The 14,715-nt window shown below is 40.0% G+C and overlaps 2 protein-coding genes across 6 annotated transcripts in view; one reads left to right on the plus strand and one right to left on the minus strand.

The window, feature by feature from the left end:
* Window positions 1-8,686, minus strand: LOC117944996 (WD repeat-containing protein 31-like). 5 transcript variants are annotated; one of them, XR_004656718.1, is made up of 4 exons: window positions 8,359-8,686; window positions 4,764-4,846; window positions 405-464; window positions 1-244 (listed from the first exon to the last, which is right to left on the minus strand). XR_004656718.1 is itself a non-coding variant. In XM_034872234.1 (3 exons), the coding sequence occupies exons 1-3, from the start codon at window positions 8,359-8,361 to the stop codon at window positions 73-75; spliced, it is 246 nt and encodes an 81-aa protein (XP_034728125.1). In that variant the 5' UTR covers window positions 8,362-8,679; the 3' UTR covers window positions 1-72. The 5 variants fall into 5 exon arrangements, 1 of the variants encoding a protein (XP_034728125.1); XR_004656719.1 differs by lacking the exon at window positions 4,764-4,846 and having other exon boundaries at window positions 8,359-8,685; XR_004656716.1 differs by lacking the exons at window positions 4,764-4,846; window positions 8,359-8,686 and adding an exon at window positions 1,210-1,692.
* The window catches only part of LOC117944992 (guanine nucleotide-binding protein G(q) subunit alpha), a 22,795-nt gene continuing 13,698 nt past the window's right edge, over window positions 5,619-14,715 (plus strand). The window contains exon 1 of the mRNA XM_034872229.1: window positions 5,619-5,850. Within this exon, the coding sequence (XP_034728120.1) occupies window positions 5,715-5,850 (136 nt within the window). The 5' untranslated portion in view covers window positions 5,619-5,714. The remainder of the gene's footprint in view (window positions 5,851-14,715) is intronic.

Below are 14,715 nucleotides of genomic sequence, written 5' to 3' on the forward strand. Positions count from 1 at the left end.
TGAAAATGTAAAATTGTATTCTTTTTCTTGCATTAGGCATTCTAATGAGAAACCATTACACTGGTTCATTTATCACCTGAAGCTTTCCAAAGGTAAGTTACAAGAATGTACCTGGTCACTCCCACCAGAAACACACAGATCTGGGCTGAGATTAGTGACCGTGTTGGTGGAACCTTGATGGGCAGGTTCATACTGTACCACCTGACTGTCAAAGGTATTTTCTGCCTTCTCGCCCTGAGATGCCCTGCACAGGAAACACCAATTAGACATAAAAATCACACCTTTACAGGCTGCAGTGCTAAAATTCTTCTGCTTAATTTTTCTCTAGTTAGAACAGACTGTATACTGAAAACATTGGTTCTAATAGTAGTAATCCATGCGGTCTCAGTAATGCCCATGTTTACCTGTAGATATCAGACCTCTTGCGAAACTTGCTCTGTAGTTTACCCATGTCTGCTAGGTACCTGCAGCCACACTGACACACACACACACACACACACACACACACACACGGGGAATGGATTAAGTCATTTTGCAACCATTCAAATTCAAATTCTATACAAGGGTTCAGTTCTGTATTTAAAACTGTATCTCATGAAATCAAATCACCTTAAGCACGAATAAAGCAAAACCACAATGAAAGTATATACTTGATATTAAATAAAAACCTGAAGAAGAAAACTCAATGCTTTGACTTGCTGCAAATGTATCACTGTATATTATCAACTCCCTGCTAATACTGTTCTGTATGGTACTATTTAAGGCTCACTATATATCACACATCCCAACGTAAGTACACAGCCTCTTACTGAGAAATAGCTTGTCTTGCATTAGGTAAGACAGACCAGTCTACAAGGAGAGATTAAACCACACGTTCCCAGCCAAACACTAGTTTCTCTCTTTCTCTCTCGCGCACACACACGCGCGCGCACACACACACACACACACACACACACACACACACACACGCTCCTCCCTCGTTATCCTGGCGCACTCCTCAAACAATCGGCAGGAAGGAGAGGGCTCAAATCCTATTAGAGCCGCATCATTACTGTCACAAGGAATTAGTCGCTCGAAAACACCTGCTATGAACTGGGCTGGCAATTATTATGTAATAACACCAAGGCATTTTAACCGTAGTTACAAATGAAAAATAGTTCATGACTCGTAGTTAACAGTCCTGGAGATACGTGAAGCAAGGTTTCTTACCTGTCACTGGCAGGTGTGGTCGCTTTGTGATGCTGAAGCTGTGTGGCTAGCTCTCTAGCATGCTAACTAATCTTTACCTGTCATGCCAACATAGATTAGTGCACTAGAAGCACCAAAACGTGTTTATACAAACGTTAAAACTTGGTAGAGTTGTTGTCGCAACGACCGAGAAGCGTTTCCCATAGAGTGCCATGATAGTAAGTTGTCCTAACTGCGTGGGAAAGTAGACAGAAGTGTCTTTTAACTACAACAGACCCATCCCTCTCTCCGTAGCGACGCTTTCTCGTATCCAGGCGAGGGCGAGGTCACGGGGCAGGAAGTAATTGCAAGCGTTCTCTTACAAAATAAAAGTCTGATTAAGTATTTACTTTTTTTTTGGTGTTGCATTTCTGAACGTTTACCTTCCCCATCTACAATTCACTTGCATTCAATACATGTGCACAGTTTTGCTGGTCATGTGTCCAATGTAAAAAAAACTAAGTTGTGTGCATATTCATTCAAACCTTTATTTAACCAGGATAAAAAACTCCTTGAGATTAAAAATCTATTTTACAAGAGTGTCCTGGCAAGGGACACTTACCAGGATCCTAACTCAATTTAAAAACAGTGACATACAGACTGCCTTTCTGCAAGGTCCTTTAAAAGAATAAAATGAGACCAACTCCTTCAACCGGAGTTCATTTTGAAGCGGATTCCTTGCAGATGGGGCAGCAAAATGAAAAGCCTTTTTGCCAAAGTCAGTGCAGGCTTTAGGGACATCACACCATTCATTTCTTTTTTCCCTCCATTGGCACATTGGCTGGCTGCTGGATTAAATGTGCTCTAAGCGATGTTGCCATTCAAAGTATTTTCAAACAAAACAAGACTAGCCCCATTGCCCCCCCCGCCTCCTCATTCTGTCCCCTCGGCCTCCCTTCTGTGCTTCCGTTCAGTAACCCCCCCCCAACCCCTAACCCTCAACCCCAAAAGCTTGCCGGTTATTGGCTGGTACGCTGAAACACTGTTTGTGTATACTTTGTGATGCGGGTGGGCAGATTTTGATTTTGTTGCTGTTTGTAGACCCTGGGCTGTCTACAGAGACTGTGTTTTTTACAGTGTATTCTGGGGACAGGCAGCTTGAGGACAGTGAGGAGATGTTTGCTGTATGTGACAACAAACGTTCTCGCCTAAAACATGTATGACATCCTCAGAGCACCTTTAACCTGCTGGGTTTCCCTCTCTGTGCATTGCATCTTAGTAATATTGATGAAACACATACTGTTATTCAGACAATTAACAAATAATTCATGTTTTCCTCTGTGAGCTATAACAAATCTATGAAAGCCATTAGTACCCTGCACTGCAATGAAATCATTATCTGATGTCCAACCAACAACCCAAGCTTTTCTTTTCAGATATCATAAATGTATCGGTGTTCTTTTTCTATCCTCACACTGCCCACAGTCAGAGAAAGATGCAAGAAAACTGTTTTTTATTTTATTTTGTTGAAATTTAAGTCCAAAGTAAAGATTATACGGTATGTGCACAATACATTTGACTGTAAAAAACATGAAACTCAAACAAGAACAAAATTTAACATTTCAAATTTGATTTTTTTTTGGGAAAAATAAACTGGAATGATGTGGTTTTCAGCCAACAACATAATGCGTTTGTTTAAAGGGGAAACTTGACTTTAAATAATATTATGCTGAACTGCACATGACAGGTTAAAATTGTGTTGACCTGTATCTGGGTGCCTCTCTGCAGGCACACGTTGACTGGCTCCCCAAGCTGGAAATCTGGGACGAATCAGATAGGTCCCCGGACAGCTAACATCAATTCTACTAGAACTTTTTTATAATTTTTTCTTTTATTGCCATGTATTCATGTGCTTCATTGTAGCTCTGATTTTAGTCAGATAGTCAGGAAAGACTGACTTTGATTTCATGAGCTGTATTTAAGCATTGCATTACAAGCAACTAAGCACTGAGTCAATGGGACGTCCCCCTGTAAATGATCTAAATGGGCCACTTAGGTTACAATCAACATTGTTACATGGTGAGATGACTTCAATTCTAACTTTTTGTTTGCAGCAAATGGTTTGAGTAAGTGTGATTACAGTTAGACTGTTGAAATATATTGTCAGGCATTTCACTGCAAAATAAAGTTTATTCTAATCTTATGATGGTATTTTAAACAAAACATCCCACACCACAATTTGAATACTGAACTCTGAAGGGTCTATTATTATATAATGGTATTGCTTTCTTCACTTGCATGACACAGTATTTGTCAGTCAAGTAAGGCAAAACAAAAGCAACTCACAAAGGCCCGTGCTCTCACTTTACTAATCCCTATCTCTGACACGATGATGCAAGATCCATTTACCATTACCTCACCTACACTGTCACGAGGATTTATGTACAGATGTACAGTATGTCACACACTGCTGAAAACACTTAGATTATGCTGTAGTAATGCAGATCTTTTATGATGCAGTTCAAAAGTCCTGAACCTTGCCCTGTGAATATCCATCTGCTAATTAGACTAAGATTTGTTTTTCCATTGAAGGTTTTTAGAGCCTTGAACACAAAAAGCCTTCAAACCAAAACTGGCCTATAAAAGAGGAAAAGAGGGTGAGTGCTCATTATACAGCCATGGCTCTGGACCTTTATCTGACTGGAATCCAAATGAGAAATTCAGTAAGTTTTTGGGGGCCTAGGCTCACTATTGTTGTCATTGTGACCTCTCTAATCCAATACATGACAATTGGGATAGGCCTGAGAAGTCCATTGTAGATCCAGGAATCCCGCAGAGCGCGCAATCCAAAACAACAAGCAATAATGTATTGACTTAAAATAAAATTATCAACTATCCTTCCCAAAAATTGTGGGTATAGCCAATTGTTTGGTTGTGAAAAAGGCAGAAGTATAAAGGACCCTAATTGACAGTGATAATACTAGTGGCTCAGGCAGAACAGTCAGTGTGGATGATCATAATGGAACAACTGTGGATATGTGATATGGCCCCTCTAACATCCATCTACTTATCATTTCATCAATCTGTAAGTGGGTGGGCGTGTGGTTGGAATATTGTGACTAACAACTGCTGTGGAACTCTCTGGATTGTTAAATGCACATGGATCATATGATCTACATACAATTAACATTTACACTAGATGTATTATGATTTACTTGAGACAGAGATTAAACTATATTTTGAGGCTGTCTTCATAATAACAATAGACCATTGACAAAGGGAATAAATACTGGACTGCATACAGGTGTTACAGTGCCCACTGTACACTAGAGACTGTGCTATGTGGCCTCCACTGGTTGTCATGCAATCACAAAATATACACACAAAAATGAGTTGTAGCCTATTTGCAGAATATTATATACTGCCATAAACTGTTTTCCAATAAAATACGTCATATAGTGTGACTGTGATTACTCTCCCTACAAAGTCAGCACAACACAAGTTAAAGTGGAATTGTCCTGCCCACGCCCATAGAGATACGAGTTTGCTTCTCCATTCATACATATTTTCTATTGCACAGGTTGGGGTATAAATACTTGTGTGGCGTTCGGTGGACGTGACACTCCCCCTTGTCGATGGGAGGCCGACGTCACCCTTCCAGCGGAGGAGTGGATGGCCTCTGTAATAAAAATACATGAAGAGAATTGAGGAAAAGGAGAAGATTGGCTGGGAGAAGAAGAAAAAAAGCAACAACACGGCGTTTATTCATTTCTTCTCACCCCGCTGATGAGCCGTGGATGTAAACGCCTTTTAATACAAACTGGGATCTATTTTGGTTGCGGCATCGACAGCTCCGGCTGAAATGCCATGTTATGTGTGGCTTTCTTGGTTTTTTAAGGCAGACACAGAGAGAGATAACTGTACTGTATCCCAGCCTAGCGGATTGGAGTGAAAGTCCGCCATATTCTGTTTTACCACGCCCGGGAGTCGAGTCATTGGAAAATAAACGGAAAGCTTTATTCATGTGTTTTTCTCGTTGCCCTGACCCACGGACGATAACGCTTGAACGCAAGGGGCTTTGTTGATTGAAACATAACAACATTGAAGACTTTGATGAGGGTGGCCAGGCACGGATGGCAATGCTTAACGAGATCAAACAGAGCGGTAGCCAACGGAGGATGTGTCCTAAAAGGATCTGTTGATCATATTGAGAAGGAAAAGCAGATTGCACCAATTAAGATTGCACAGATTTTCAACTCAAACCGCCTTGGACACTATTTTGAAGCTGTCGGGAAGCCCAGAAAGCGAACCGAAACGGGGGGAGGGGGGTGGGGGTCAATAATTTCTCAAATATCTAATTTTGCTTTCCACCACAATCTGTGCGCTGTTCAGACTCATTATCAGGGCGTCCACGCGTTATTTCACCACGCGTAGGCCTACGTATGAGGACGTTTTTTTGTACTTCGACAAAGCTGAAATCTGAATGAATCAGTGAAAGGAAAAAGCGGAAAAGTGCGTGTTTAAAAAAAAAAAAAAAAGGAGAGAGAATGACCCTGGAATCCATAATGGCGTGTTGCCTCAGCGAGGAGGCGAAAGAAGCCAGGCGGATCAACGACGAGATCGAAAGGCAGCTCCGCCGGGATAAGAGGGACGCACGCCGGGAACTGAAACTGTTGCTTCTCGGTAAGGTCGACAGGGAGAAACACGGGGGAGGGGGGGAGAGACATACAAAGCCCAAATTCCTCTTACCGAAAACACCATTCTCGGGCAGGGGGTGGGGGTCTAATAATGAGGCTGCCCACCTGAGTAAAGTTGGGGAGTGGGTGGTTGAAATACCTTGGAGTGGGCCTAGTGAGTTGAGTGCACAGATTGGGTCAACAGAGGGGGGAGATGCTGCCCAGTCAGGCTTGTAGGGTTCCCAGTGTTAAAACCACCTGATTTGAATAACTGCGACCGGTTTGTGTCGAGGAAACAAAAGGTTACTAGTCACCAAGGGCCGTACCTCTCCATGCATTCACTGGACTGACAACCTACAGCCAGGCCTCAAGGGCCCATCCAGGTGGTGTGCTTATGAGTGTGTCAAACATAGGCTGGGCCAAAGTCTAGCGTTTTATTGGAAGTAACCAGTATTGCAGCTTAACACCAACCCTGGCAGTGGTTATAGCACAGATATAAGTCTGGAATGGAACATCTTCATCACTAATAGCCACACGTTTTTGTTTTAAAACCCATTCTGTTCTCAAGTTGCCCGCTCTTCATTTGATTAAAGTTGATGTCCAGGCTACTTTATGCAAATAACTGACCCCCTCAAAAACTCCTGAAAATCTTTTAACATGACCGTAATCTGTGCCTAATACGTTTTCAGAAACACATTTTGAACTATTTTTGTAAAATAAGACAAAGATTCCGCCATGTAGTGTTCGTCCAATCAGGTGCAGCCATCGCAGTTGTAGGAGGGTGTAGCCTGTTTTCTTTGATTGATTACTGCTAGTGACAAGCCCATCAAGCATCCAATGCTGGGAAGGGGGTAGATCTCTCCAGTCAAAAACACCTACCACTTACACCTTAACATTACATCATAGGATTACCTTTTTGTAACAGTTCCACCTTATCGGCTGTCCAAGCAACTAAATGCCTGGACTTACTATTTACCAATGTTATTTTGTCTGTATATTTACCCAACATCCATGATTGGCACATGCATGCCCAGTGAATGCAATGGTCATGTGATATGCAATGTCAAAAGTGTTAATGAGGGTGTTAATATGGATGAAGATCATTCAAAATTGACCAGTTTTTGATTCAAATCCCATTTAAAAGCTTTGTTTAAAAACGCATATCTTTTGCTGCGTTTGACGTTTTTCTAGTCTTTGATTGTTTGGGATGGCCCTTTAAAACATGGAGACGCAGCAAGAAAGCCATCACTTCTTTTCAGCAGAACCTGTCACTTGATAACAGCCTGATCACTGCAATTGGTGGCCAGCGGGCCAACACTATATCTATGTCTATATGTTTTAGCGTACAAATAAATAAGCCCAAATTGTTAAGCTGATCATTACCGGTTCTTTTATCAGACTACCTTTTTAACATTTTAGTGTAATTTATTATCAGCTGCAGCATATCCTATTCTCCGTTGTCGTGGCGGAGCTCCTCCACATAGAAGGCGATATTTGAATGTTCTGGCTGCACAGCTGCTGTTTTACACAAGCAAAGCACCACCAGCTAGTGTGACTTGTTAAAACAAGCTAAAACAAAGCTGTCTGTACATCCACATGGCTAATTATTATGCACGTCAATAATGTCATCAGACCTTGAAGGTGATGGTGTGAGGAATGAATCCCAGCAGCAGCAAAGGGAGGGCAAGAAGACAGGAAGGATGAACATACTGATTGATGTCTGTGTCCTACATTCTTTTAAACTTCACTCAGTATTAGGAATATGAGATTTTAGTCCTGTTTTGAATTCATTCATTTTTTTCGAATAACATGTTTTTGTAAAAGCAATTATATAGTACTGAAAAATAACCGTATCAGTTATCAGTCAAAGTATCAATAATGAACCAAACTGATAGGGAATAAGCCTATGGATAACAATATATTATTGATAAAACCCTAACAATACCCATCCCTTTATTATGATTTAAAATGTTGGGGGCTCATTGTGACAAGTGCATACATAATGAGAATAATGCAAATGGAAATGCCGGCCCCTTGAACAAGCTGGGTTTAAAAATAAAGAAACTACATGCCTATGTATTAAAGAACATCAAACAATGCACAATTTAGCTTACAGTCTAAAAAACAAAAACTCATTAACAGTAGTTGTTGGCAACCAACATCTCTTACTGGGCCCCCATTCAAAGCAGTCTAGAACCGGACCTGGTTGGAAGCATGCTGTCCTAAGATATAAAGAGGCTTGTATGACGGTATGTCACCTACCTTCAAATAGGCTACATTAATCATTCTCAAACAAATTGATTCATCAGTCAAAATTATGCAACAGTACAAAGAGTTGAAATAGACTCCCAATCATAACATAACAGTGCCATAAAAATCTGAAAACTTTTAAATTATCTCATGGTACCTGTGCATTTTTACAGTGTGGGCTTGTTTTATTGGGTGGGTGTTTATCCTGTCCTGTGAAGTATTTGTCATACTGGAGAAATTTGAGAAAAACAAGTCATCTACTCACCATCCCGTTTATAATTAGATTTGCAACGAAAAGCCCATTAGTTGTGATGACCGTGGCTGTGGAGAGCAGTGTTAGAAACCCCTCTTTATGATCCAGTGCCCTTCTCTCTCAGGCCCTTAGAAAATGCATGGAGGAGAAGGTGGTGGAGCAGGCTGGGATATAAGATCACATCATCCAGACTACTTTCTGAAAAGAACATGCAGGGGTTTTGTCTCTTTTGGGATAAAGGTTTCCCCTTTGCCCTCCTGTTGGTACAAAATGATTAAACCAATCCCCCTTAACAGGATTTAAAGGAGCTGACTGCTACTTCCCTTGTTAACTATGGATGAATAATTGTGTTGTTGTTTTCCTCTAATCTCTTTTAATACCCAACAATTTGCCTATTATGCAAACGCATAAACAGCCAATGAACAAAACCTAAAAGTGATGTGTAAGTCTGACTAGGCTAACTGTATTTATTCAATGATTAGTTACTATTCTTGTAATAGGAACCATTTGATGGCCCTAATTGATGCTTGTGATGCTTACTTAATATGTATTTTTTTGTGTAGGAGCTGCTTATCAGGAGGTCCAATCAATATAGGGTGTTAAATTTCAGAGTGGATTCGTAGCAAGCCTCTAATGACAGGAAGCTTACAATTAATGTCTATGAATATTGAGTCACAGGAAAAATGCGCTCCATTAAGTAACAAAGTAAAATGTTTCCAGTAATGATGAACCATATGTGTAAAATTCTCGTGTCTGAGCTCATGAAACAAGTATGGATTAATCAACCATTTTTTCAGTGAATTAAGAGCTTGAATAAATGCTCTGAATTCACACTACCGCTCCCACTACTACTGGTCGAGTTAACTGTAGGAAGTTGTGTGTGGTCTACATGACTCCATTAGCCCATATGCTATCTGTGTATTGCCTAAATTCCCTTGGGATCTGGCATGAAACTCTCCAGTCAAGTTTAGAATATTCTCAATTATTCAAAATGTCCAGCGCTTGGTTTTTCACAAACCTCCTTGGCTTTTACACTTATAGCCTTTTAAACCAACTAATGACTTTATGTCTACAGAGCATGGGTACATTGAAACCCATACAACACAACAGATGAGCAAGTTAAAAATGAGCCTGCCTGGGGTCAATTGAATTTTATTTATAGTATCAATTCATAACAAGAGTTATCTCAAGACACTTTACAGAAACTTCCTATTTAGGGAGAAACCTTGGGTAGTGAGGAAAACTTCCTTTTAGGGAGAAACCTCCAACAGACCTAGGCTCTTGGTAGGCAGTGTCTGACGGTGCCGGTTGGGGTATTTATAGTCACAAACAAAGGTAGTGGAACTATGACCAGAAATAGTAGTTGTAATAGTTCTTGGCGCAGTGGGGCACTGCAGGGCATAACAGGGTGTAGCAGGGCGTAGATTGTCATATGAGCATATCAGGGCACTGACCAGGGCCACGGCAACATATGCAACCATGATTTAGATGCCACCCTAATCCAAGGAAAAGAAACAAGGACGTGGGAGATAAGCTCACCATAGCTAAGTTAGTAATAGTTAGCATTTCTGGGACATTGAGGGAAAGAGAGAGGAGAGATGGTCTGTGTTTTAAAGGAAATCCCTCGGCAGTCTCAAACTATAACAACATAATTAAGAGCCGGTGCAAGGCAAACCTGAGCCAGTTCTAAAAGGGTTCGTAGATCTGAGAATTTGACGACTATTAAGAGAATCAGAAAAGAGAAGTGGTACCGTGTCTGAAGCTATACACCCTCTCCCGCTGGTCTAGGCAAACGTTGTAACTCCTCACTCCGTAACTATAAGCTTTATTGAAGAGGAGAGTTTTATCTTTACTCTTAAATGTGGTGACGGTGTCCGCCACCCGAACCCAGACTGGAAGCTGGTTCCACAGTAGAAGAACCACGATAGCTGAAGGCTCTGGCTCCCATTCTACTTTTAGAGACTCTAGGAACCGCAAATAACTCTGCATTCTGGGAGCGCAGTGCTCTAGTGGGAGAATAAGGTACTAGGAGCTCTTAAATATATGATGGTGCTTGACCATTTAGAGCTTTTTAGGCCAGGAAAAGGATTTTAAATGCAATCCTGGATTGCATTTAAAGCTAAAGCTAATACAAGAGAAATATGATTTCTTTTCTAAGTTCCAATCAGAACACGCACTACAGCATTCTGGATCCGCTGGAGAGTTTTAAGGGACTTATTTGAGCAACCTGAGTAAGGAATTACAATGGTCCAGCTTGGAAGTAAAAATGCATGGACTATTATTTCAGCATAGTTTTGAGACAGGACGTTCCTAATTTTGGCAATGTTATGGAGGTGAAAAAGGCCGCTTTTGAAGTTTGTTTTAAGTTGGATGAAGGTTGATCAAAAATAACTCCTAGATTTCTTACAGTAGTGCTGGAGGCCAGGACAATACCATCCAGAGTAGCGGTTGATTGAGGTTTGGAGGTGTTTAGGGCCAAGCACAATAACTTCAGTTTTGTCTGAGTTTAACATCAGAAAATTGTAGGTCATCTAGGATTTCATATAATTTATGCATGCTTGAAGTTTAGCTAACTGACTGGTTCTGATAGATAAGTATAATTGGGTGTCATCTGCGTAACAGTGAAAGTTATTTGAGTGTTTCCTAATAATATTGCCTAAAGGAGGCATATATAAGGAGAATAGAATTGGTCCAAACACTGAGCCTTGTGAAACGCCACGGCTAACTTTAGAGTGCTTGGAAGATTTGTTGTTTTTGAGATTGATCAGAGAAATTAGACTTAAACCCACTTAGTGCGATTCCTTTTAATGCCAACTAAATGTACCAGTCTCTGTAACAAGATGGAATGATCAATAGTGTTGAATGCAGCACTAAGATCTAGTAAGAGAGGTCCTTTGTTTGAAGCAGTTAGAAGGTCGTTAGTAATTTTCCTGACTGAAAGAAAAATCCTGACTGAAAGTCCTCAAAACTATTTCTATGTAGAAAATAACATAATTGATTAGCGACTACATTCTCAAGAATCTTGGAGAGAAATGGAAGGTTAGATATAGGTCTATAGTTTGCTAAGACGTCAGGGTCGAGGGAGGGTTTTTTAAGTAGATGAATTAGCTGTAGAGACCTTTAACATTTATTGTTGAAGGTCTACAGGATAAAAGCAGTCTAAGTATATTTCACGTATTATTGTTCTTTCTAGCAGTCTTGCGTTTAAAGGTGAACGGTTAGAAGTTGAGGAGAAGAGGTGATACATTTTATCTCTAATTTTTAATTTTATCATTAAAGAAGCTCATGAAATTGTCACTACTCAAAGCTATAGAAATAGATGGCTCTATTGAGCCGTCACTATCTGTCAGCATGGCTACATTGCTGAAAAGAAACCTTGGATTCTTCTGATTCTCTTCTATTAGTGAGGAGTAATGATCTGATCAGGCAGTTCTGAGGACCTTCCTATATGTTTTCAGTAATAGTCCACATCTAATTTTCCTATTCTGTTCTATCATTGCAGTGGTAGTTTTAATTCCAATTACGATGTTAAATATAGCCCTTCTTTTATTTACCTTTTGATTTAAGTGATCTGAGTTTGAGGACAGACACCGTGGTTATGGAACTATGAGTGGGCGACTGCTCCAATGGAAGGACAGAGGAGCACGTAATACTGCACCTTTGATTACTAATATCAGACTTGGGTTGTCATGGTTTGGGACCAATAATAGACTCAAATGCTGTTTCTCCTAATCAGTTATCTATGTAGCCCACATCATTAGCTGGGAACCCTTCCCACAACCAGCGGTGGAAGGATGACATGTGTGTGGCGAGTGTGAGCACTGTAATTTCCATTTCTATCGATGAAATAAACTTGACTTGACTTGACTTGACATGTGGCTGTACATGTCATCGCTGATCAAGTTTTCAATATTGTCTTTGCATATGCACAAAGTGACTTGACATAAAGTTTAGTGATTTTTTATTTGCGTAATCGGGTATCGTTACAACCTACGGGAAGTATGATCTTACTGTATTAACAGTTATCTTTAGCCTGTAGCTTTAGATGGGATTCTAAATCGCCCGCTCTGGTCCCAGGGACGCACAAGATTGCAACTGCTTGAGCCAGCAAACTCACGTTTCGCACTATAGAGCTCCCAATAACCAGAGTTGGCTTCTCACTGAGTGTGTTACTGAGGTGGGAGAAACTGTTAGAAAGGCATAGATGTTGGTGGTTAGCCTTGCGCACAGAAAAAAAAATCTGTGCCCTCGGTTTTATAAATATGTGCAAAGTTAGAAAGATATTTAACGGGTTTTTACTCTGGGCACAGGTTTTGTTTCGATGACCCCAGGGGGGCTCTGAGTTAAAGTTGTTTGCTAGGAAAGAAAGCATGTATGACAGAAACACTTATTGAACCACTGACATAACTGATGGACGCGTGCAAGCCAGGGTAGGACACATGATATTAAGTTTAATCATAAGATGCTGACAAAGTTGAAGTCATAGTTTGTGACAACACACAAAAATGAACACACCTCCAAACATAAATAAATGTATTCAGATTAAATTGGTGCATAATAAGATAAAGAGCTGGATAAGACCTTTAACCTTGACATATTTCTGTCAGAAAAATTAGACTGCTGTGGGGAGAGAAAATTAATCTGAGACCCTTCCACTGACCCAAAAAATCGAGTAGGTAATATCCGAACTCTCCTATTTCATGATCAAGGCTCATCGAGTGAGCTGATCCTCTGGGGGAGTGGGCAATGCTTAGAGGGCACTGACCTCGTCTTTGCCTTTGAGATGTGCAGGCAATTGGGGGCATTTAGCTTATAAGTATGTTTATTTGATCGAAAAGACCTTGTTCGAAGGGAATTACATGCTATATTATGATAGAAATGATGAATACTGTTATACTTAGATTGGTCTTTTGTCTTATGGGAAAGTGAACTTCTCCTCTTTAAGCATGACATTAGGCCTTAAGAAATGTAAAGTGATTGGGGAACGAAGGTAGAAGAACTCTCAAACACATTAGCTGAGATTCCAAACCTGTGCATTCACGGGCAGTTCAAGATGAATGGAAAAGAGTAGAAAGCAGCAGCAGCTTAGCCGAGTAATAGTGACAAAGCGACTAGAGACTTTCAAGGTTTAGCTACACTTTGCATATATTTTGCTGTTGACCATCCTCCAGATGTACGTTGTTAAAGGGATTTTCTACCTTCCAGGCTGCCATCTTTTCAGTTAATTTTGCATAAAAGGACTTGTTGTTGTTAGCTACTAATCAGTCCTAATATAAGCATATTTTGTCATCTTTTTGAGTTAAGTTGAGCTTATTTTCATCGTTCATTTTATTATAAGCTATTGGAACGTGTTTTGGTGAACTCACAATGCATCAGGAGTTAAAAGATGCTCTGACATCTAAACTTTAACTTACATCGTACAGTCCTATCAAAAACTAATCAAATTCCCCTGATCCTTCTTATGAAGTCCATGTGTTGTGGATAATGAATACAATACTTGTAACTGGAAACGCTTTGCTTTGTTAGAGCCCGTTTACTGCACATACACAACACAATACTGAAAGAGCACATGGCCAGTGTAGAGGCTCCTAGGATGGAAGTGTATTTTAGTAGCTTATTATTAATTGGAAGTTTACCTCTCAAAGTGGATTTAGATAATGTTTTGTGCGCGCTGAGGCCAAACTTGTTTAGATACTGTTCAGGATTTCTTTTTTTTTTTTACTAGAGCTGAAGTTATAAGTCAATTAACCAATTTGTCCATCACAAATTTGAGTATGTGATGCTTAACTGTGTCATATTTAATAGTAAACAGAATATGTTTATTGGGTTTGGACTGTTGGCCCCTGGAAGAAGCAATTTGAATGTGTCACCTCAGGTTCTGGTAAATTTATCACAATTGTCTGACATTTTATAGTCAAAATGTTTGAGTAAATAATTGGCAGATTAATCAAAAATAAAAATAATCAGTAGTTGGCGCCCTAAATTTTACCATTGTAGTATACAGTTTTAGAGAGGACATACAGAGTAAAATTGAGAGAGATATATTGCTTTATGTTGATGCATAGTACTTTCTACTTTCTTGTTGCATTCCTACATAAATTGCATACATCAGACTTTAATTTATTTTGCATTAAGGTCTGAAACATCTGTTGACAGTCAAAATAGTTAAACATGAATAATTATCAGGCTTGTCTCCATCCGCTAAATTGATTTAAAATGGTACAATTACAAAGTGGCCCAGCTCCAATCCTCATGAGACTACTGGACCTAGTTTATGATGCTTGGCCCCCTTTTACACACCTGCATACATGGAGAAAATCCAAGACAAGTGGGATGGCCGGTTTTAAAGATAAATCAGTTTTAAAACAT

Source organism: Etheostoma cragini, chromosome 5, assembly GCF_013103735.1.
Source record: "Etheostoma cragini isolate CJK2018 chromosome 5, CSU_Ecrag_1.0, whole genome shotgun sequence".
NCBI classification, from domain to species: Eukaryota; Metazoa; Chordata; class Actinopteri; order Perciformes; family Percidae; genus Etheostoma; species Etheostoma cragini.